The 23,739-nt window shown below is 41.9% G+C and overlaps 1 protein-coding gene and 1 long non-coding RNA gene across 6 annotated transcripts in view; one reads left to right on the top strand and one right to left on the bottom strand.

Moving 5' to 3' along the window:
- The first annotated feature begins 545 nt into the window (after nt 1–545).
- On the top strand, nt 546–2,288 carry LOC139624692 (uncharacterized). Its single transcript, XR_011691725.1, has 3 exons — nt 546–1,039; nt 1,971–2,006; nt 2,224–2,288. It is a non-coding gene; the product is annotated as an uncharacterized lncRNA (long non-coding RNA).
- Nucleotides 2,289–3,597: 1,309 nt separating this feature from the next.
- The window catches only part of cep120 (centrosomal protein 120), a 28,027-nt gene continuing 7,885 nt past the window's right edge, over nt 3,598–23,739 (bottom strand). Inside the window, exons 7-21 of one of the 5 annotated variants that reach the window (XR_011691722.1) lie at nt 23,471–23,695; nt 23,095–23,317; nt 22,816–23,005; nt 22,344–22,493; nt 21,334–21,516; nt 21,149–21,245; nt 20,762–20,947; nt 20,460–20,549; nt 20,205–20,297; nt 18,905–19,066; nt 18,691–18,813; nt 18,152–18,250; nt 6,490–6,635; nt 5,309–5,627; nt 3,598–3,814 (exon numbers count right to left, since the gene is read on the bottom strand). Coding sequence is in view for 3 of the 5 variants with exons in the window: in XM_071483990.1 (XP_071340091.1) it covers nt 5,411–5,627; nt 6,490–6,635; nt 18,152–18,250; nt 18,691–18,813; nt 18,905–19,066; nt 20,205–20,297; nt 20,460–20,549; nt 20,762–20,947; nt 21,149–21,245; nt 21,334–21,516; nt 22,344–22,493; nt 22,816–23,005; nt 23,095–23,317; nt 23,471–23,695 (2,184 nt within the window). In the remaining 2 variants the exon portion in view is untranslated. Of the gene's footprint in view, nt 5,628–6,489; nt 6,636–18,151; nt 18,251–18,690; nt 18,814–18,904; nt 19,067–20,204; nt 20,298–20,459; nt 20,550–20,761; nt 20,948–21,148; nt 21,246–21,333; nt 21,517–22,343; nt 22,494–22,815; nt 23,006–23,094; nt 23,318–23,470; nt 23,696–23,739 lie in introns of all 5 variants that reach the window. The other 4 variants (XR_011691723.1, XM_071483991.1, XM_071483992.1 and 1 more) reach the window with 4 other exon arrangements.

The raw sequence follows: 23,739 nt of genomic DNA, 5'->3' as shown, positions 1-23,739 counted from the left end.
ACCAAACACTGAAAGCACAAACACAGACAGAAAGAAAGAAAACAGACTTACATGATAGCTCCAATCCCAACACCAGTGACCGACGATCGACTTCATTGAACATGGAAACAACTAGTGTGTCACCGTCAGGTTTACATCATATTCTGTTCAGGAAAAATCAACCTTTTCCTGGACAGAATATGATGTAAACCTGACCTTTTTTTTATCGAGCTGTGAGGGTGGAGTCCTTGAATAGCAGAATTTCTCAAAGCGTCCTGTTCATGTCTGCACACGTCCTCTTGTTGTTAGACTTGATGAATGAGATGCGTTTGATCTGTGGTTTCATTTGTTTTTGTGATTTTTCTGTTAATTCTTGTGGTTGTGACTCTTTGTGTTGTGCTGTTTCCTTGTGTTGTTTTACAGGTGACGCTGCCCGTTTGTCGGTGAATGTATCCACCATGGATGTATTATAAGACTATATATACTATATAATACATACTATATACTATATATATATATATATATATAGTACATCCATGGTATCCACAGATCTCAGATCAGTCAGAGCTGAAAAGTTATAATACGAAACTTTTCCACATTCAAATGTCGGCAAATCACTAGACTTATATATAATATTTTGAGTAATGTACTTAAGAATCACTGTTAATAATATAAAATATCCCAAATGAGTATAGCAATTCCCGAACCAGAGAAATTGTGATTTTAATCATGGTTATGTTCCGTTTCATTTGGTCGCCTGTCAATGATGTCATATCCCCTCTGCGCATGTGTCAGCGGCTTGGTTCTCTGAATGTTTTTCACTTTAGATAAAGACGCGAAGCGGCTGCTTGTGTCCGCGGAGAAAATCACTGCTTCCTAAAGTGAAACCGCTTTAATCCAGGTGTCTTTTACCCTCTGGTCATTTGTGATGGAGAGGAGGAGAGAGTCCGTGAACAGAGCCGGAGAGAAGGGCACTCACAGGCAGGGAACCCGGGAGTCTCCTGCTCGGTGGATTAGCGGCTGTAGAACATCCCGATCTTCTGGGTCGGAAGTGATCGAGGTAAGAGTCTCAGTTTCCAGACACTGTCAGACGCCTGGTCCGCAGAGAAGCGTCGCGGAGATCAGGATGATTCCGGTAAAAAAAGATCTTGTCTGATTCCCGGTGTCCGTACGGCTCAGGTGAATCACTGTGTTTAAAGTGACGCTGCTTTATTTGGTGTTTCTACCTGTTTTAACCCCCTGGTCATTTGTGATGGGGGGGACGACACCTCTGCGGACGATTCGGCTACTGGTGAAAACCTCCAGATTACCTGGTTCATAAATTAGCAGTTAGCTAGATTAGCAGTTTTAGCTCCCAACTCTTCCCTAGTGTCCTGTGTCCGCCGTACAGCGCCGGTGAATCGCTGACTTTTAAAGTGACACTGCTTTATTTGATGTTTATGCTGGTTTTAATCCCCTGGTCATTTGTGACGGGGGGGGGACACCTCTGTGGATGATTCGGCTGCTGGTAAAAACCTCCCGAACGTCTGGATCATAAATTAGCAGTTTTAGCTTCTAACTCTTCCCTGATTTCCCGTGTCTGCCGTAGAGTGCCGGTGAATCACTCATTTTTAATGTGACACATCTTTATTTGGTATTTCCACCCGTTTGAATCCCCTGGTCATTTGTGACGGGGGGGAGGACACCTCTGTGGATGATTCGGCTGCCGGTAAAAACCTCCCAGAGGGAAGGACATGTGGTCGTTTTCTCTTTACACTCGTTTAAACTGGTTTCCCACCCGATCATCAACATGGAAGAGAAGTGCACACACATTACTGGGGACGTGGACATGTACACTTCACATAACAAACTCCATCTGCTGAGGAAGATCATGTGATATGACCAAAATCTCCAGAACTGCTGCTAAATGGACCTTGAAGTGAGACTGTTTTGCCAATTGAACTTGATTTAATCCAACATTTTACTGATAAAGTTTCTATGTTTTATTTTAGAAATCTTGAATTGATGGATCCTTACCGTTCTCCCATGTGAGTATAAGTGTGTGTGTGTGTGTGTGTGTGTGTGTGTGTGTGATTCAGTCAGTTATCAGTCAAAACAAGTTTTGCAAGCTGGAATTTCAGATAAAAACACAGATGATAAGATATTTGAGGAGGATTTCACGTTAGACGTCGACATCAATTTTTTTTCTTTTCGCTGCCTCTCTCTCTTATCTTCCTCTCCTCTTCACCCTCCTCCTCCTCTCAGTAGATGGATGTGTTGGGAACATCTGCTCACCATCAGCACTGAGGGCCCAGATGTCAACACACATGTTGTTGTACATGTGATAACACGTGTCGTCCGTCTGGTTCCCGCTCGCTCGACCTCCAGCTGCTTCTTTTCTCGCTCTACATTTTCAGCCCTAAACACTTTTACTATTGAACCTTTTATTTACTGTATTTTTGATGTTTTCTTCTTGGCTTTTATTTAGTATTTTTAATTTAATTACCTTCATGTTTCATTGGTGCAAAGTAACTAAGTACATTTACTCAAATTCAGTTTTTAAGTTCTTTACTTGAGTATTTAGCTCTCTGCTTCTATTTCACTGCATTTATTGAATCCTTGTAATTACTGGTTACTTTGCTGCAGCAGTGTGTTGCTGCAACCATGGGGAAAAAAAATCACAATTGTAAAATCACAATTTACAAGATATTTTTCATGTTTTTATGTCACAGTATTTTCTCTCTTTCTTCGGACCAAAATATTCAGCTTCTACATGAAACCTTCTGTGCTATAACAATATATCACTTTATCTTTAATATCACTAAACATTATCGTCATTTCGCTGCACTGATGTAGCTCGTTAAAACAAATTTTTGTCGTTATAAAATTGTAGGTTGGTAAGTTGCTATAACAAGAAACTTTCACATCTATCATTTCCTTGAAGACGATTATAGGCTGTAATGTCAGTGAGAAGAAAATATGTCATAATAGCATAAAAATATCTTGTAGAGACGAGAAGAGTTTCTGGTTGTGATGAAACTGAGTTAAAAATGTATTATCATGTTGGCAGTAACACTGTTGTACTTAGATCAGTTTATAAAACACAAACATTGATAAGTTTAAAGTACAAAAAGTAGTTAAAATAACCTCCACTTCAATCAGTTACAATATGAAAATACTGCTTAAAACTCAGTTATCATTATAAATCATGTAATATCATAATATAACACTTTCCTGCTGGTGATATTTCTGTTCTTTTAACTGAGTAAGTTAAAACTAAGACTAAGTATTTTGACAATGTTATATTTCCCCTGTTATTTTTTTCACCTCCTTTAAGTAAAGGAGGTGACAAAAATCTGAAAATGTAAAATTCACAAAAAAACTACAATAATTCCTGATTCATAAAGTTAGACTCAGTCTCTGAGCTGTTAAATCAATGTTTTAATTCAATATCTACTTGTAAAAAGAATAAATTAAAATACAGCAGAATGTATAAAATGTGTGAATAAAAAGGAATTTAACTAATCTTTATTTGTACACAGATGTAAAAATATCTCTAGTGTCTCTCTGCTCCTTAATAACTTTAATAAAGTAGAAAATATTCATATTAAAAAACACATTAAACACACACAGCTCTCAGCAGGTTTATAACAAAATAATTTATTTCAGACAAACACACAGATCAGTCTCTGCTCTGATGATAAAAATAATAAATTAAAAAGTGTCTGCAGGTTTTCTGAGGCTGCAGCGCCACCTGCTGTCAGACAAAAACCTCCATCACCCAGCAGCTCCAGCAGCTCCAGGGACGGCCTCGCTGCACGAGCTACACAACACTGGAACAAGTCATCAGTTTTAGCTGTGGTACGACAACAGACAAAAACACACAACACAACACTGACGGCTCAACAAGAGAAGACATCACATCTGAAATCTTCAGCACACAAACATAAACAAACATCTGGACGTCATCAGTTCTCTTGCTGGTTTAACTTCACAGGTTCAACCACCTCAGCCGAGTGTGACCTGAGGTCATTCAGGTTTATGGAGCCTGGAACTGACAAAATGTTTAAAACACTTTCACAGCAACACACAGTTAAGTAAATAAAATAAAGAGTAAAAAATAAAAACGAAGCTTGATACAATCCTGCTCATCGCATCACAAACACGAGGAAAACTGAAAATGTTCCATGTGGAAAAATAGATTAAAGGAAACATTCAAAGCTTCATGTTTCTTTTACACTCAATTACTTAATAAACTATTATTCATTGATGTACTTTATTTTATTTAATTAATGTATAGTTATGTTTAATTTATCTAATTACATTTAATTACATTTAGTCAGTTCCAGTGCTCCACAAATGTTAATGGACTAGTTCAGTATTTGTACAAATAATAATTTGCTTTTGACTAATGACAAGAAATAAATCCAGCGAACATCTTAAAACCACAAGTTGTTTTTCTGTTTGAAAACAGAAAACAATGAGATAAAATATGTTAATTAGTGATTTTAGGTAGTTTCAGAGTTTTTAACACAGGTTCACATCAGTCTGAATGTTTCAGCCTCTGCAGGAGCGATGAGTTTTAATCTAAAATGTTGAATTATTTCTTTAATCTGTCGCTAAATGTCAGATTATCTGGTCAAATATAATGTTTCTACAGAAGCGAACTGGATTTACTGTAACAATAATAATAATAATAATGAAGAGTGATCCATGAAAAGATCTCAGGTTTATAAAATGTGGATCTCAGTTACAGGAAAACCATCCCATAATTATGAGATCCTGCCTAAATATATAAAATAAATATTTAAGATGCTGATTTAACCTGAAAACCAGAGAAAATTTCTGATCTGGTTTTAAATTTTTGCCCAAACTGCTTAATCTAGAATTTCTTTAGTAACAGACATAAATATCTTCCAGCTGGAAGAGGATGAAAAATCAATCAAAGCTAATTAAAGCAGGTATAACTGATAAATATCTTTTAATCTTATTATTGTAATATCCAAGACAAACTGACTTTCTTTTCCCGTTTAGTGAAAACAGCTTCCGTCTGTCATGATAAGATTTCCATCATTTCAAATTTATGTTTTTAATTTACAGCAAATATGTAAAACTGACTTTATGCATTTTATAAACTGTTATAATAAACCTGTTGGAGCTTTTTGGGTCAGTTTTATTTTATCGTGTTTTGGATTTAAGGCAACATTTGGTGGGAAAAGTTCAGATCAGATAAAATGACGACGTATTAACATGAAAACTCGTTTGTTCTGCGAATCTGATTCTGTTTTTCTAAATGTTCAGATCTGAATGAGGCTCGATGACAGAAAAACAGACAAAAAGATTGAGAAACCTGAGTCAAGCAGGTATAACAGCCTCCAAGCTCTGATGATCCTCACAGCTGGTTCACCTGCTCTCAGGTGTGGGTCTGGCTCTGATTGGACGGCTCCGGAGGTCAGAGGTTGCCTCTGTCCCTCATGGCGTCCTGTATCTGTCTGTTGAGCTCGGCAATGATTCGGTCTTCGTGGGTGTAAACGCCGGTTCTCAGCAGAGTGTCTCTCTCCTCCAACAGTCGGCTCAGGTGTTCGTCAGCGCTCTCGTTAAGACCTGGCCCGGGGGCGGGGCCTGACGAGGAGGGGGCGGGGCCTAATCTGTCCTCCTGCTGCTTTAACCTGGGAAGGAAAATATTGAAAACTTGACATTTGTTCATCAGTTTCCTTCTGACAAACTACCAGATGAAACATTTTAAAACAAAATCTTTTTGTTTGTTTCTGAGAAACTTTTAGTTACTGACCACAACAAAACAGCTGACTATAATAATATATAATGTATCATCAGCCACTCTTCAATCAAAATGTAAGAGATCCTTTGTTTACATTTCTCTTAAAAGACAAATATCAGCCAATATTTCATTATTGGATTTTTTTTTTTTTTCAATCCCTCAAATATGGAAAGTTGTTTTGTGTCCTCAGATCTGAGCCTGGACACAGTCCCGTCTCTGAGCTGCACCGTCAGCTGTGAGACCTGATGCAGGCAGCTGTGTGTCCAATCAGCTGATTTACCACAGCTGGACTCCAGTCAAGGTCCAGAAACGTCTCAGAGATGATCAATAATGGAGGAACCTGAACTAAGTTTCAGTTCTCACAGCAAAGTGTCTGAATACTTACGTCAATGTGATGATTCAGTTTTCATTATCACATTCATTATCACATTATCACATAAATCACATTGTCATCATGACGTTTAGAGAGATGAGGAAAAACATGAATTTAAACCATTTTAGCTCAAAGCTGCAACAAATGGTGAAGAATGTGAACAAATGAGAGGCTGCAACCAGAGAACGTTCGACTGCTTTGTTTAAAAAAAGACTGAAATTGACGCATGTTTGTCTCTAATGACAGATTCATGAACTGATGAAGTTTCAGCTCTGAACTCAGTAACAAAGGTTCAATAATCTTATGTCTGAAAACAGAAGAAACGTTAAACTTGCCTGAGATGAAGAAGCGTATAAAACACTAACATCATCATCCTCACCTGTTGAGTTCGTTCCTGATGTCGTCCAGCTCCTGTCTGTCTTGTCGGACCGCCTCCTTCTCCTCTGTTGCCAGGTAACGCAGCCTCATGGCCTCCAGCTCCGCCTGCTGCTTCTTCAGACGTGTCATGGCGTTTTCCTGCTCGCGCTGCAAAAACACAAACACAAAATAAAACATCTGCACAACTTAGTTTTAGTTTTCACGTTCAGACTCTGCATCGTTGCTAATGATGCAACTAACCATGATTTTCATTATTGAGAAGTTTGGTTGTAAAACATCAGAAAACACACAAAGAAAATGAGGTGATGTCTTCACATGGCCTCATTCAGCTCCACCAAGAGGCTGGAAAAGTGTCAAATCCCAGAACTGGAGAAGCTGAAACCATCACATGTTTGACGGATGGAGAATCACCTGATCATTTCAGCTCTTATAACAGACTCTCTGACTGTGCGAGAGCGTTCTCGACTTTAAACATCACAACTATTTCAAACACGTCTGACTTCCACAGCTTGAATCCCGAGACCTGGTCCCCGGTCAGGTTTGAACTGAGAATATCTGAAAACAAACCTCTGACCCCGCTGCTGAAACGTCTGCGTTCAGATGCCAAGAAGCTGTTTTTTTTTTCCTAATTACACAAAGTGGAGTTTGGTGATAAATTTGTCTGGTTTCACATTTTCATAAAACCTCCCTGAGAAAAATGCTGCTGGACCTTCGGAGAATTCACACACAGACCAACAGCAACAGCATGAGAACAGAAAGAAAGCTTCATAAAAATGTCTAAAAGTCATATTTCTCTCAGCCGCTCCGGCCTCCAGACTTCACAAAAATTACCCAGAATACCAATCTGGGCCGAGTCTGCTGGCTTACAGCTGGATGTTCATAAATCAGGGAAACAGTCTGAGCAGCGAAAACAAAAACACTAATTTAGTGTGAAAGCTAATCGCTGCTGCTATCAAAGCTTTGATTATAAATCAGATGATTAGGATTTAAACTCTGCAGGTTAAAGTCAAAGAACCTGCTGGGAAAGAGCTGATGTAAGAACGTGGCTCATACCACAACAACGCAAACGCTCCCATCCCCCCTCAAGCTTCTGAACCTGGTTCCACTGCTGATCAGACTCCACATGTAGAGAGTTTGTAAAGTGAATTAAAGGTTCAGTTCATGTTAACGAGACCTGTCCAGTTAACCTGAGAGGAAGCTGCAGGATCCATTGATGAAGTGATTAATCATCAACAACTGCAGAATAACGAAGACAGAAACATTTACTCAGAGTTTGACCCAGTGTTGATCTGTGTGCAACATTTAAAACAAACAGAGAACAACAGTAAATGTGACACATGATGTTAAAGCTCAGGTCACTGGAGTAAAAAAGGTCCCGGTGTCTCCTCAGTAATAACACAGTAATAACTGCAGTTCTACATGTTAGTGTGAAATAATAAAAGTCTAATGATCCCAAGTCTCCTGCACTTATACATGTTAATAAATCATCAATAAATAATCCATCAACATCACTTTCAGTTGATTCTGGAGTTTTCATCCTGACCTGGTGACTCGTGTTTCGTCTCTTTTATCCATCGGCTTCAGGTGGAATTTAAAAAAATAATTCAGGGCATAAAAAATAGTTAAGTGGTTAATTATTTAATTTATGCATTTTCTGTCAATTGACTAATTTATTGATCCACTAACTGCAAACATCTGAACCAGCGCTGAATAATATGCAAAAAAAATATTTTGGTAGATTCTGTGATTGTTCAGTTAGAAAAGTAATTTTTATTTTATTTTATTATCACTGAAATAAACATAAAAGTGATGATAATATGATCTTTGTTGGGTCTTGTACCAAATGAGCATTTTTCTTTACGTCTGGAGAATCTGATTCATGGGCTGCGTCGCTCTGCGGCACCACAACGTTTCATGATGATCTGTTGTGAGAAAAACTGCACGTCCTGCTCTGAATATTGCAGTTTCGATAATATTTCGATTAATTGTTCAGCTCTAATCCAAACTGAATTTAATTGAACCTATAAAGCCGTTGTTAAAACATCCTGAAGGGGCCGAGCAGCGCGGCTGACGTCAGCGTCCCTCGGCTGCTCTGACGGGGCCGAGTGGAAACATGGCAGCGGGAAGGTGATGTGAGAATCTGTCTGTGTGTCCCGGTGACACAGAGCAGAGCGAGCAGCCGGCTGATTCTGGATGGGAAAACCAACATTTTCACATTACTGCCCAACCACACACACTCACACACATACTCTCTCACACACACACACACACACACACACACACACACACACGGAAAGCTTCCATTTTCACACGCCTGATCTCCTCACCTCCGAACAGAAAAACACATGAGAACACACACAATCTCTCATGAACACATCACTCACACACACTCACACACACACGCACACTGTGTTGACACAGGCCCCGCTCTCTGTGGACCATTAGCAGTCTGTATTTCAGGCCGTTTTAAGGCTAATTACTAGAAAAACAAACAAGCTAAACATTTTCTCTGGTGCCCGCTGCCAAGGACAATCTGAGCCCGGTCCTGAAACAATTAGAGGACGAGGTGATACCGAGGCCTCGGTCGGGGGAGGGGGAGGAACAGCTACTAAAACTCTGCCCTGGAGAAGTTATTTTACAGTCATGAATCTCCCAGCAGCCTCGGCTCACAGACCTGTTCATCTTTTATCTTCATCTGAGTTTGGACCTGATCCGGCAAAGACTCCAACAAACCAAGGGTCTGGATCTGAAATGGTCTTCACACAGTCTGCATTAATGTAAGGATCCAGGAGGTCAGTACTGGTGCTGAACCTTCTCAGCACATTGATCCACATGGGTCTAAGTACAGTTCTCTGCTCTGTGGCTGCTTCTGAACAGTCGATGTGGCAGCAGAGACACTGAGGCCTTCAACAGGAAATCAAGTGTTTACAACGTCTTCTAAAAACAGATTGAGACACTTTCTGCATATTCAGTCTGTTATTTTGAGATATTCCTGAGATAAAATTAATTTTTACAAGTTAAAGGTTCTATATGTAAGAATTTAGTTAGCAATTTTTATCACCAAAGTCTGAACAGATTGTAATCAAACTGATTTCTGTGTAAAAGACTTTGAACAAATTTTCCGGGAAAATCCAAATGTGATGTTTAAGCCCGAGGTTCGACTTCAAATGACTGAGGACTTCTGAGGAGATCACAACAATCACAGAACGAGTGATGATGCACACAAACGTGTGTCGCTAACAACAAACATGGTGGAGCGGCTTCAACTGAAGTCAACAAAACAGGAAGGTCATGAACAGAGCAATAACAAGGCCGTCATTTCAATATTTATCTACAGTCCAACATGTTCAAGTTACAACACGCGGGAATAAAAAACGACGCCAACACAAAATATCAAAGCTGCAGTTCCTCTAATGACCACTAGAGTCTGGCTCCAGCAGTGAGTCAGTCCCCACAGACTCCAGTGTTCAAATGTCTTTACAGCAGAAAGAAACATGTTTACAGCCTGGTACAGAAACTGTTCTGGTCTCTGGAGATAATTTCCTCCTTCATGACGACTGTACGGCTGAATTTATACAACTCACCTGTTTTATTTTATTAAGGACTAAGGTGATGGATGATTGAGGGCGTGGCCTCTTTGAGTGACAGGTGGGTGAGCGTATGTTTGACACAAACCATCATGCACCAAATCTCAGCTCCACACACGCCCCACCTCTTTGACCATTTTTGGAGTTAGGAGCGGAGTCAGGCCCTGCCAAGATGGTGACGGTGGAGCAGCTCGCTCTGAGCTTCACATCGCTCTGTGGGTGACGTCACAGAGGCTCCGCCCATCTTTATTTACAGTCTGTGGTAACAACGTTCTGACTGTCAACTGTTCTGTGACCTGTAACACCTTCATTATTTCACTGTGAGGAGCAAACTGACTGTTAACATGTTGGAGTTCAGGCCGCCATCAAACCAGCTGCCAGACTGTGTCATGTGATCTGTGGGTCATGGGACTGTTGGTAAAGTCATCTCATGACAAGAGTCTGTGAGTTCACATAAACCTGGGTCTGATCCACAACAACCAGGGTCACGTTCAAATAAACCGATCAGTGTTTAGTTCACATTCCTGAAACGACGCACAAACTTCTGTTTCAATATTTTTCAAACAGTGAAAAAATAAATGACCAAGTTCTGTTCGACATGTCGGACCAGAAACATGATCTGGGTCCTGCAGCTGCAGACGGAGGCACCGGGGGGATGACGTCCTCCTGAGCTGCGGACACACTGTGAGCTGCAGAGGGACTGGAAGTCCTGAGAGGAGGATGGAGGTCTGAGGCGGTCGGGGGTGATTTCTGGGATGGATGACCAGCGAATGACTTCTCCTCCCCCAGGTTCCCCTCCGTCTTCCCTCCATTACTCGCCTCTACTTCCAGAGGTCGGCGGTGTCGGAGCAGCTGGGGGAGACTTCTCATACTAACTCTCTGATGCCGTCGCTCACATGTGGACGCACTTTCCTCCGCTTAGACGCAGTTTTCTGAGCAGCTCGAACACCTGTGGGAGCTCAGGGGGAGTTTTACATCACCGCCGTACGAGGTTGTGACGGACACACGAAGGAAACGAGGACGACTGGGACGCACATTAGAAATAAATGAGTGTCTCCAGAATTTATAAAGTCACAGAAAAATATAAAAATATATTTGAAAGGTCTGTTTTCTGTCAAGAGCTGACAGACCGAACACCTGAGGGTTTCTGCTCCGGTGAATTATACAGAATCAGATTCATCAAACTGAAGCAGGAGCTGTTGGTTATTTTTAGCTGTAAAACTGTGTGAAACACTGATGAAGGGACCAGATTACATCTGAAATTATTCTGCACTTCACTCTTATTTAATTGGGAACTGAACATCTTTGGGTTTTGGACGGTTAGAAAAAAAAACAAAAACCTCAGGATCATTGTTATTGGCTCGTTTCACTATCTTTGACACAGATTCAACAATTTATAGATGAAACCTTTTAAAATAATGCATGATGAAATGTAGTCCTTGAACAGCACGGCATGATGGGATATAACCCAAATAAAATTTTTTTAAAAAACAACAGACCTGATACAATTACTAGATTAATCAATTAGTCAGTTAATAGAAAATTAATCTGCAATTATTTTAATAAATTAATAATTGTTTTAATCATTTTTAAACAAAAGACAGCTTCTCAAAACGGATGATCAATTAATTTTGTTTCATATGTTAGTAAATTTAAACCTTTAGGTTTGTCGATTTAAAAAAATGATATCTGAAGAACACTTGGAAATTATAATAACAAAACAATCAGTCAATATAAAAAAATTGGCAGATTAATCAATAATGAAAATAATCCTTAGTGTCAGGCCTGAACCATAGTTCTGCTGTGGTTCTTTTGAACATTTAACTTTTGGCATTTTAAGATATTTTTGATGATAATTTTTGTCTGTAAATGTCACCAGTTCCTCGTATAGTTGGGGTTTTTTTTCAAACTGAAAACCTTTGATTGTTTTTAGTTTTTTTTGTGTGTGTTGTATATTATTTATATACAGATACACATGTGTGTAACTACTGATCTGGACACACTCCTGTGTACAGTTTTCCTGACAGGGATTAATAAAGTTATTGAATTAAACTGAGTCAGTAATTGTTGACGACTATGATAACTACAAAGGAATTGATGAACAGGACAACGACACCAACTGTGGAAGAAAGTTTAGTTTTTTCTTATTAAACCTTGAAAATCACATCAACACAAACAATGTAAAAAATAAATAAATAAAAAATAATATATATATATATATAAAATTAGCAGTAATTTAAATAATCTGATCTTTGTTTTTCTAATCTGACTCCTTCACACTGACAGGATGAGATCTGACCCACTCAGGGTTAAACCCCCACAGCTCCACTGTATCCGACACAGTTCACATCAGTGTTTTCAGGCTCCGTCGGCTCTTTACACTGACAACAGGAGATAAGAGACACAGGAGCAGAGAATGTGTCTGATAGAGGCTGAAACAACAGTGAACCTCACTTCACACTGTTGCTTCATAGTTATGATGGTTTACTGAGTTTCTGAGGAGTAGAAACATGTTTTTCTATAAATTACTCTTCACAAAAAAGTTGTAAAATGTTAATGATACAAGAAATAAAACAGTGTCTGTATTTAAATTAGGAACTGATTATTATCTGATCTGAACAGACATTTAACATTTAATGACAGATTTTTGGCTCCACACAATTAGAACAACATGTAAAAAAGATTAAAATGATTTGAGTTAATCTCTTTTAATCTTATTAAATCTGCATATATTACTTTTATCAACTTGTGTCACATATTATATGTTTTATTGTTTTACACGTTATTCTGTTTATTGTTTATCATCTAAACTGTTGTATATTTGTAGATTATTGTTCCTCGTTGTGTATTTTGTTCAGCTCACACTCAGCGGCCGTCTCTCTTTAAATGAAGGTTTGAATGAATCAATTGATCGGGACCAACTGAACCAGAGCTGAGACAGTCAGTGGATGGATTCACTGTGGCAGTTTCTCGTATCCATACAAAGGACTGATCAAACTGATCAAACTGATCAATGCACCTGAACAGATCCAGCAGTGAGTTCTGTCTCCGCCTCTGACACGTTTAAACGTTGGTTTCTGGGCTGAGGAGGATCTGAGTCCAGCTTCTACTAAACTGGAATCATCCGTAAACGAATCCAACATCAGATTTAAATTAATGTTTGATGCAGGTTCCCAGAGGAGGTCAGAGAAAAACTATGACTGTTCATATTAAACTTTTTAAACTTCTGAGTGCTTCTATGAGCAACAACAACTCTTCATCTCTCCCAGTTTGTTGATGTTATTTTTCAGCCTCGTCCAGTTGGACTAAAAACCAAAAAGCAACGACTGTCTGAAAACCTCTGGAGAAAACAGTCATGTTTTGTGTAATATTCCTTGAAATCCCTCATTTGTCCCAGAACATGCATCAAACTCTCTGACCCTCCCTGTCTGGACCCCACCCCTCAGACTGGAGCTGCATAATATTCCAGGAATGAAGAGTGGGAACCATCAGAGTCTCCGCTGAGACCAGTAAAACTCAAATTCCCTCAGACGACACGTTACATCTGCTGTTTGACAGAGTTTTATACAAAAACACTCGCAGCATCATGAGAGAGGAGAGTTTTAGTCCGGACTGACCCGGAGGGAACTCAACCCCAAACATCAGGGTCACATGACCACGACACTGGTCCAAACACAGCAACTGATCAGTGGAGCTGGATCTTATGAGGACGAGAATCTGAGCGAACACAGATTTAGTTCAACAGATATTAACTGATTTTTATTTTCAATACTGATGGTACTGATCCAGTGTCAGTGCCCTCTTTTATCCCATATTAAAGTCAGTATAACGCTGCTGGATCCTCCAAACTCCTCCATTCGAAGTCTGTTTCACTGATAACATAAGTCAATTTTCATTTTCTGAGTCGTTCTCCTCTATCGAGATTATTACTACTTTGAAATTACTATTACTATTTTGAAAGCACTTCCCGACAAATCGTGTTTTTGCAGCCACAGTTTTCCACTGTTTCTTCATCAAAATTACAGCTTTGTAGAAATCAATTATGTACAAATGATAATTTAGATACCTGACCAGGGTTCCCCACACTCAAACTTTACTTGGTCACCCAATTACAACTGGCGACGCATAACAGATTTATCTTTGTTTTTAATCCGTTCTAAAGTCTCCTCCCTGTAACTGTGACTACAACGTTGGCTTGTCTTTGACTGTCACGTAGCCTCGGCTCCTCTCTGTTCAGTGATTGTGGAGCTTTATTACAACATCCACATGGAGCCTGTACGATCAAAGTATCACCCGGTGGAGAGTCACTGGTGAACGTGAGACCTGCTGAGATTCTTACAGACAATATGTTCAAATCCTAATGTGACGAGTTTTTAGTGGAAGGAAGAAAGAAAATAATGCCTCAGTGTAAATATGCGTCCTTGTTTGCTGTGGATCCAGTTTCTTTTTGGTCAGTTTACTCTGAGCTAGAGTATCAATAAAATGCTCAAAAGTCAGACGACAGACTCTGCAGTAATGTCCATATTTTGACAAGTGCAGCCTACGTGTTCATGACAAGATCTTGTCTGGAAAGAGTTTGGTGAACGCGCCACCTTTTCTTAATGCCCCGCTGCCAACCAGCCCTGGTTACTCAGGTGATGCTATAAGCTGGATATTACAGCTGGATATTACCGGTAAATTAGGCTTTTGTATGTGCGGCTCGTGTTACTGTTGGATTTACAGACATAAATACATCATGAACTCTTTGCTTCTTTCTTTAAGGTCTATAAAAACCACAGTTTAGTTCTCGGTCCCACTACAACAGCTTTTAGTTGCTGACCTTCTGCCAGGGCTTTAAAAACACCAGATTCAGCTCCAGCCTCGATACTTTAATCTCTCTGTCCCAATATTTTCTCTTTGAAAAGACCAACTTAAGCTCCTTGTCCCAATATTTTGAATGTAGAAGGGCTGTGGCTGCCTCTCTGATCTAATACCTCACTGCTGCCTGGATATTAATTCTCTCTCTCTCTCTCCGGCCGCCCGCACCTCCTGGGTTGAAAAGCACATTATTCCTCGGACAAGAATTTTTATGATCCGACTTGAGCTAAACAGCACGCCATGCGAAGCGCCGAGAGGAGAGAATAAATAGGCGAGGAGAGACCGAGAAAAACCAAACAAGCCCTGGCTTTAAGAACCGCTGGGCGGCAAGACGGATGGTCGTGTAAACACAGGCCTGATATTTTAGAAAAAGCGAGAGTGTGACATCTGAATAGTTAGCGCCTGATGAACTTATTGCTCAACGCAATCCCAGGGATGATTAATAGGCGAGGGGTGACACTCAGCGCCGAACCCCCTTAGAGCTGCATAAATCACACTGTGTTTTCTTTACAATGATGTGGCACTTAGGGGGGGGGGGGGAGAGAGAGAGAGAGAGAGAGAGAGAGACACTGGAGGAAAGATGAAAAGGAGGAAGGAACGAGGGAGTTATGACCTAAAAGAGTCTATGAAAAGAGAGAAACATCAGAAAGAAAAGGAAAGAAGGTGGATAAAAAGGATAAAAGGGGGATAGGAGAGAAGGAATGTAAGAGTCAGAGCTAAAAAATAAAAGATGAAGAGGAGGTAAAGAAAGAAGGGAAGAGAGGGAAAGAGAGAAAATAGATTGGTTGAGAGTAATAAAGAAAGTAAAAAACAAACAAGAGAGAGAAAAAGTAAAGAAGGAGATAAGAGACATGAGTAAAGGGAGAGAGAGAGAGAGAGAGAGAGAGAGAGAGAGAGAGAGGAGGAGGAGGAGGAGGAAAAATGTCCGTCCAGTTTTCCAGCTGGTTAATGTCAGTAACAGTTATTAGTTTGTCAGATAACGTCTGTGTGTGTGTTTACGTTAGACTTAGGCTGACTGAAGTCCCACTTAGTGCTCTGTGTGTGTGTGTGTGTGTGTGTGTGTGTGTGTGTGTGTGTGTGCGTAGAACTGATGGCTCTCACACATTTCATTGTCTACTTCACCTCAGCTAAATATTTGGCTCTGGTGTAAAAACACACCTCTCTCTCCTTCTCTCTCGCCCTTTCCTTTCTCCTTCTCACACACACACACACACACACACACACACACACACACACACACACACACACACACACACACACACACACACACACACACACACTAAAGCTCAATTTATAGTCCAGCTGGCAGCTCTGTGCTCTGAGCAGCATCAGCAGCTACATGTTATAATCTGCTTTAGCGTGTTAGCATGCTAACATTAGCTGCTTAGCGCTGAGCACAGTCCAGCTGAGGCTACGGGAACGCCGTTAGCTCTGCAGGCGTCTGGTCATAAACCAACACTTTGACCTGATGATGTCGCTGGATGAGAAATGACGTCATTAAAACCACAGGAGACGACTTCCTGTAGCGTCAGACGTCAGATCAGAAGATTCTGTTCATCTGCAACAAACTGCGTCAACATGGCGGATTGTTGCTGAGATATTTCAGTCTGGACTAAAGCACTGGATCAGCTGATCGACAGACGACCATCACCAGGGCAGCTACAACACATCAGCTGTTCCATCAGCTGATCTCATGTCTCCACAGCAGCCACAGTGAGAGAATATCTCACTGACACCTTGATGAACGTCTTCAAATTTGGTACAAACGTTCACCTGGACACAAGGATGAACTGATTAGAGTTTGGTGGTCAAAGGTCAAAGTCAGTGTAACCTCCCAAAAAATGATTTTCTTGTGAGCACAAATCCTGAGAACTCCCGAATGATGAGATTTTGGTGGTTAGAGGTCAAAGGTTAAGGTCACGGTGACCTCACAAAACACTTTTTAGCCATTACTCAAGACTTCACCAACAATTCTGTAAAATTTCACAAAAATAATGGTTGATATTTGAAATGACTGTGGATAAACAGGGATGTGTCAGACGTCTTCACTGTTATCTGATGGTTAATACACCGTCACGGTGCTGAGGACTGTATCTGAATATGTCTGTTGAGAAACAAAACATCAGACCCTGTAGATTTCAGGTCCTTTAGTAACAGTAAGAAAAAAACCTACAGTAACTTGTAGTGAGTATTTTTGCTTCTTCACACATGCATCACCCGCTGTGCTTGTGTACTCGTGTACAGTCGCGGTGTGATAATCAGCTGACGGATGGCGGCGGGGCTGAGCTCAGTTTCCTCCGCTCGCTCCAGGTCTTTAAACAGAGCTGTTAAATGTCCTAACACTGTCAGCTCGTCTCCAGCAGCAGATTAAAAACCTGCAGCGTCCGACCTCGCCAGACGTCCCGACGCAGAAAAACTACCGTTATCTGCTGTGAAATATGAGCGCTGTCGGGGCAGCAGGGCCCGGCCCGGATGTCCACTCCCTCTTTATTCTGATGGTGAAGTTTTCTGAAGCTTTTGTGTTGTCGTGATTCCAAACTTTAGATTTGTGTCCATAACTTTGACTTTAAACCAGAGCATCCACTGGTTCCTGCTCAACAACACTAACATTTCACTTTACTGTTTAACTTCATTTATACATCACTTCTCTGCTCTTAACAACCACTCAGAGCTTCACACTACGAGTCACATTCACCCTTTCATCACACATTCATGCAGCACTTCTAGATCACACATACACTCCTTCACTGAAGATGCATCAGGATCCTGAGCCTCTTCTACTGTCACAGTGATGTGAGTGTCAGACGGTAATTCACTGTCCACTGGAAAAACTGTCTTCAGCGGTGCGTTCAAGGACGCTCAGACATCTGAGATTTTATGGTCCCACATTTCTAGTTTCTTTGTTTCTCTGTGCTTTTCATGTTCTGAGCTAAAATAACTGGCTGACAACTGATACTTGTCAACTGACAGAAAATTAATCAGCTACTTTTTCAATAATTGATTAATTGTTTTAAGCATAAATGACAAATATTGACAGGATCACCTTCTGACACATTCTGCTTTTCTTCTCTACAATTGAAAGCTGATTATCTTTGAGTTTGGGCAGAAAATTGGCCAATTATGATTAATCAGCTCAAATATGCAAAACAACCAGTACAAGGTTTTAAAAGTGTAAAAACACTCTTCAGACCCACCTCCCTCCCTCTACACCATCAGTACCTGTTTGAACCTGGCCAGTTCCTTTAAGGCGCGTCCCCACTGCTGCTTGTAGTGGAGCTTGGACTTGGTGGTGGACTCCAGCTTCCTCTCCAGTTCCACCTTAATAACAACAGACACAGTCAGTCACATGTGAAACGGTCACGTCAGAAACATGTTCACTGACTTCTCTTCACTCAATGAGGCTAAATTATGGTTAACATCATCATCACAGTTACTATGGCAACAACACATTTTTTCATCCGACAATGTTTGAACTTTAGTGAAAACTTGCTTCTTCTTTGACATTTAAATTGGATTTAATGTACAAATCTTTAATAAAAACAAGTTTCTTCAAGTTAAAGCAGGTTTTTAAGGTAAATATAAACAAAATTAGTCCAAAAAAAAAAAAAAAAAAAAAAAAACGCACTCTTTTGTTTTGGATATTTTAGGGGCTTGTTAGTATTTAAACACCTCATTGAGTAGGTTTCTCTTTAACTGTGATTGTGATACGAGTCGGACACAATAAGACCTAATTGTCTCTGTGATAACAACATTTTCACCTTCTCCAGAGTCAGCAGGTTGACCTCTGACTGCAGTCTGAACTCAGGTCTGATGTTCTGTTGTTCTCTGTAGAGCTGAAACTCTTTCTCCAGCTGTTTGTAGCGACACTCAGCGTCTGTGATCTGCACGACACAAACACAAGAAGAAACCAAGTCGTTATTATTATCAGATCAACATGAACAGTTAGAGTCACAAACAGAGCTCTGTCTCTACCTGCTGCAGCAGCCGGGCTCTCTCCTCCTCCATCAGTCGGACTTTGTCTCGCTCCAGCGCCACCCGGTGGTCACACTCCTGCTGCAGCCTCCTGCTGCTCTCCTGCAGCCCCCTCTGCGTCAGGTCATGCTCGGCTCGCAGCTCCCTCTGCAGCCTCTGAGTCTGAGGACACAAAGACACACTCAGCGAGATCAACAGGAGAGAAGGGATTTTAAAGAGGAAGAATTTGAATCATTTAATTAAAAAAAAAAGTTCAAAACAAAGAGTCTCTTCTTCTGCTTCTTCGCTACTTTATCATCATGTTTTCTTTGTGTCACCATGAGGTTTAAACTCCTGCTGCATCATCTGAGCAGGTGAGTAACACATACTGCTTTGTGTAAAACTGTGTCAACAAGCACCAACTGAGGAGCTTAACAACAGTAACTGTGCATCAGACTCAGAGTTTAAAGGTCTCAGATTTTACTCTTCTTCTGTGTTTTATCTGAAGTGTTGAAAACTATCTCAGTGTAGTTTTACATCTCCTCTCTCAGGCTTCTCTCTGGAGCTCGAGTAACAACAGGTCAGATGATGATGGATCCAGGGGGGCGGGGCTGAGGGTGGTGACTGCTTTGTTGTGACATCACAAAGTTCCAGAAGTCCTGACGGCTGGTTTTAAGGCTCAGTTTCTGAATACAGGCTGTGTGCATTTCTCTGTGGACTGAGGCTTTGATACTTTCACAGTATTAATATAGAACCTAGACCTGCTTTATAATCACAAACACATGGACATCTGCCTTTAGACTGTGGAGCTTTAAAGTAAATATTCTCCAGGTGCTGATTTCTAGGTCAGATTTATTCATTTATTAATAACTAATATTATTGCTGGTTTTATGTGAAGGACAATTTTCTTTGTTATTCTCAGTCGAGGTATTTACACTGACTTATATTACACATAAACTTCATCTATCAGTGGGTAAATTAGTGGAATAACTGGACACATTTTACTTGAACATCTATGTTCAGATCTTCACCTTCAGAACAAATGTATTATTCATAATTCTGTTCTACATCAGAGCAGACAGGAGCTCCACCACAGCAGGTGCTGATGCTGTGATCTTTCACTGTGGCTTTGAGGATGTAGGACAGAGGCTCAGTGTAAACAACAACAACGTACAGCTTTAACTTCATTCTGACAGAGCTGAGTCCACTGAGGCATTTCTCACTGTGATTTTAGCTACAAGTTATAACTTCTCTTCTTCTCCTCCTTAATAAGGCACAAACATCTGGATCAGAACAATAATGTGAAGTGTGAGGACCAGACCTCTAGCTCCGCCTCCGCCAGCTGTTTCTCTCTTTTCTCCAAATCAGACAGAGTTTTCTGAAGCTGCTCCTCCAACAGGTTATACTCCACCTCCTGGGGGGGGGGAGAGAGAGACACACAAAGACAGAGACAGGAAGAGGCAGAAGAGAAGAACATGGTCATACAGGATGGTGTGTGTGTGTGTGTGTGTGTGTGTGTGTGTGTGTGTGTGTGTGTGTGTGTGTGTGTGTGTGTGTGTGTGTGTGGACTCTCCACCTTCTTCTTGACCAGAGCTTCTCTCTCTCTGTCCCTCCTCCTCCACTCCTCTGCCAGCGCCTGCATGTGGCTCAGCTCCTTCTTCCTCAACTGAAACAGAAACACACAAACACACAAACAAACACACACACACACACACACACACACACACACACACACACACACACACACAATGGTCAAACTACACAACTACATCTTCTATAAACCCTGTTACTTCCTGTCGCAGAGAGGATGTGGTCAAAGCTCTATCAAAATAAAACACACTCAGCAGAACATTAAAAGCTGATGCTCTGTGTTTGTACCTGGTCATCGAACAGATCCTCCTGCTCCTCCTTCCACAGCTCCAGCTCCAGGGCCTTGCGGTACTCCAGGGTGTCTCTGGGGGCCGTGGGAGTTGCGGGGCCCAGTGGGGCAGCAGGGAGGCTGGGAGCAGCAGGCGTGGGTGCTGCAGGGTGGAAGGACGGCCGAGTGGGGGCTACGATTTCATTCTGAGAAAACACAGTGAAAAACTTAGTGAAGCTTTTGCAGCCGCTTCTAAAGGAGAAATAAAAGTTTGAATCAGAGGAGAACAGCTGTTTGAGGGTCATGACCTTTGTCAGGGTGTGGGTCATGAAGAAACACACACCTAGAGCAGCTGCAGGTGATACCAGGTAACAATCTGACCCCACGCTTGTTCACAGCTGTCTCACCTGTGACGAGTCGGACACGATGACCTCTCTGGCTTTGACCAATCCCAGGTCCTCCAGCGTCGCCACGTAGCTCAGCTCTGCGACCTTCTCAGTGGGACTGATGGGTGGAGACACGGAGGTTAACAACCAGCTCATCCTCAGTCGTGACACCGATGACATCACAGTGAGTCAGGGACGTTTCCTACCGCTGTGTCTGGACCACGGGGATCCGGTCCTGGTGAGTCTGTCTCCAGCTCTGCTCTCCTGTCGACGCCAGGACTCTGCTCCTCTCAGAGCTCAGCAGGGGAGACAGCTGGACGGAGGCTCGTCCAATCAGCTGGTCTCTGCTGGTGGAGTCTCTGTGCCAGACCTCCACCACCAGAGGAACTCTACACAACACACCGACACACAAAATGAGTCCAAACACATTTTAACACACTGCAGGGCTGGGGGGGGGGGGGTCTTCTTTTGTTCCCAGTCCTGTTGCTCCCCCTGCTGGTCCAACACTGGAGGTTCACTGTGAGAGGAACTGAATTTATTTATTATTTATTGTCCAACAGTAAGGAAAACTGTCTCATCACTTCAAATCAGAAAGTGTTATACGAACAAAAATAATTTCTCCTCTTGACGCAGATTTCAGTACAGAAATCTGTCAATTCAGAGACACATTCAACAGAAGTAGTAAAGTAACTGTATCAGGTTGTGTGTGTTTCCTTTTAAAAATATCAATCTGTCAATCTGACAAAAAGGAGGGAAATGACTCTGACACATGTCTGTCAGAGAGAAAGAGGAGAAACAAACAGAGGACACATGTGTGAGACCAGAACACGCTGCTCATGTGAGAGCTGCTGATGTCACAGTGACATCACACCAGCAACGTCACATGAAACTGACACGTTTCACTAGTTTTCTATGTGGAGGCTGAATCTGAAACTGACACTGATGTGATAAAAATACATTTTTTGCCAGCATCATGTGGAGACAATAACTCAGAAATTAATGTATAATAAAAAGAAATCCAACATCAGAATATCCCGCAAACTCAGGCAGTGTTGGCAGTGTGTGATATACAGATCAATCAGATAAAACATTGATCATAGATCAGATAAACACAACTACCATCATCACTGACTGACAAACATGTTCCCCTCCTTTAATCAGGAAGTATGTTCGGATAAAAGCTGTGTGTGTGTGTGTGTGTGTGTGTGTGTGTGACCTGAGGAAGGTGTCCTGGAGCTGCTGTGGTAAAGCAGCGAAGTCGAAGGCGCAGAACGACTGAGGCAGAGACACCTCCATGTTCCTCTGCAGCTCCACAGGAGGGTTGGTCATGATGGGAGCCGCGCTGCCGAAGAACTGATACGAATACCTGAGAAACAGCGACGCACAACAATCACTCAACAGCACAAAACAACACATGAAACTGCACCGGATGGTTGGTTTGTACAGGTAAAAATCACCTGTGATATTTCAGTGTACACGTTCTTAAAAGGACAATTATTAGATGACCTAAGAAGGTTTCTGTTATGATGATCACGAGCAGGTTCAGACGTGAAAACAGACAAAGCCAAAATGTTTATTTATGTTTGTGTTTCTTTACAGTGAAGCACGGGACTGGACGGAGGTGAGACTGACCACTGCAGGTAAACATCAGGTGAGGTAACGATGCTTTTAGTGGAGAAGTTTTTCACCTGAGCGTAGCAGCGATGGGGTGCGTCAGGCTGAGGTTTCCCAGGCTGCGCAGGTCCAGAGAGAAGCAGTAGTGATGGGCGGAGGAGGGGATGGACACTTTGGGAGCAGAGACACTGACAGAAGAGGCTCCGCCCTCTGCTGGAGCTTCAGTCCGACTCTGCGGCTGCAGAAGAACCTCCAGATCTGCAGCTGGACGGAAACAGACACAGTGTCAACAGACCCCCCCTTCATCCTGACTAACTTCATGTATGGAGATGAGGTGGAGTTTCCAGCTTCACCTGCCAGACCTGCTCGCTCTCTGCCACGATGAAACTCCTCCAGCAGACTCTCTGCTTCACTCTCTGTGTGAGAGGAGGGGGGAGGAAGAGGAGGACCTGGAGGAGAAGACTCACAAGGTTTTCTGACAGGAGAGAGGCTACGAGGTCTCAGCTCAGCAGGAGGAACTGATGGAGGGGGGGCGGAGGGCGTCTGAGCTCCGCCTCCGTCTTTATTCCCTAAAGACTGAAGAAAGCACAGATGACATCATCAACGTGAGGGTAAACAAACTACAACTGACCTCAGGCTCCTGGTGGATCCTGCACAGTGAAACCAAACATGTCTGAAGACTGTGAATCACAAATAAACTCCTAACGCTCTGTACACCACGGTGGTTACCTGTGGTGCGACCTCCTCTCTCCTCAGACTAACAGCCACTCCCACGGTCGGCTGCAGGTCAGTGGGCAGGGCCGGCAGCGTCCGCTTGGTGCGTTTCGGAGGTTGGAGCACGAACGCTCCCTCCACCGTCGCTGCCCTGTTCTCCAGATCCACACGAAGAGCAGACAGAGCTGAGAGGGAGACGTCTGTGCTGCCCAGAGAGTGATTCCCACAGCACAGGTGGATCTGAGCAGGACGGACAGACGGGGTCACGTGATGACACCTGGACA

Source organism: Trachinotus anak, unplaced genomic scaffold, assembly GCF_046630095.1.
Source record: "Trachinotus anak isolate AG129_WGS33_773 ecotype Australia unplaced genomic scaffold, CSIRO_AGI_Tana_v1 ptg000008l, whole genome shotgun sequence".
NCBI classification, from domain to species: domain Eukaryota; kingdom Metazoa; phylum Chordata; class Actinopteri; order Carangiformes; family Carangidae; genus Trachinotus; species Trachinotus anak.
This window is presented reverse-complemented; position numbering and strand designations above follow the sequence as displayed.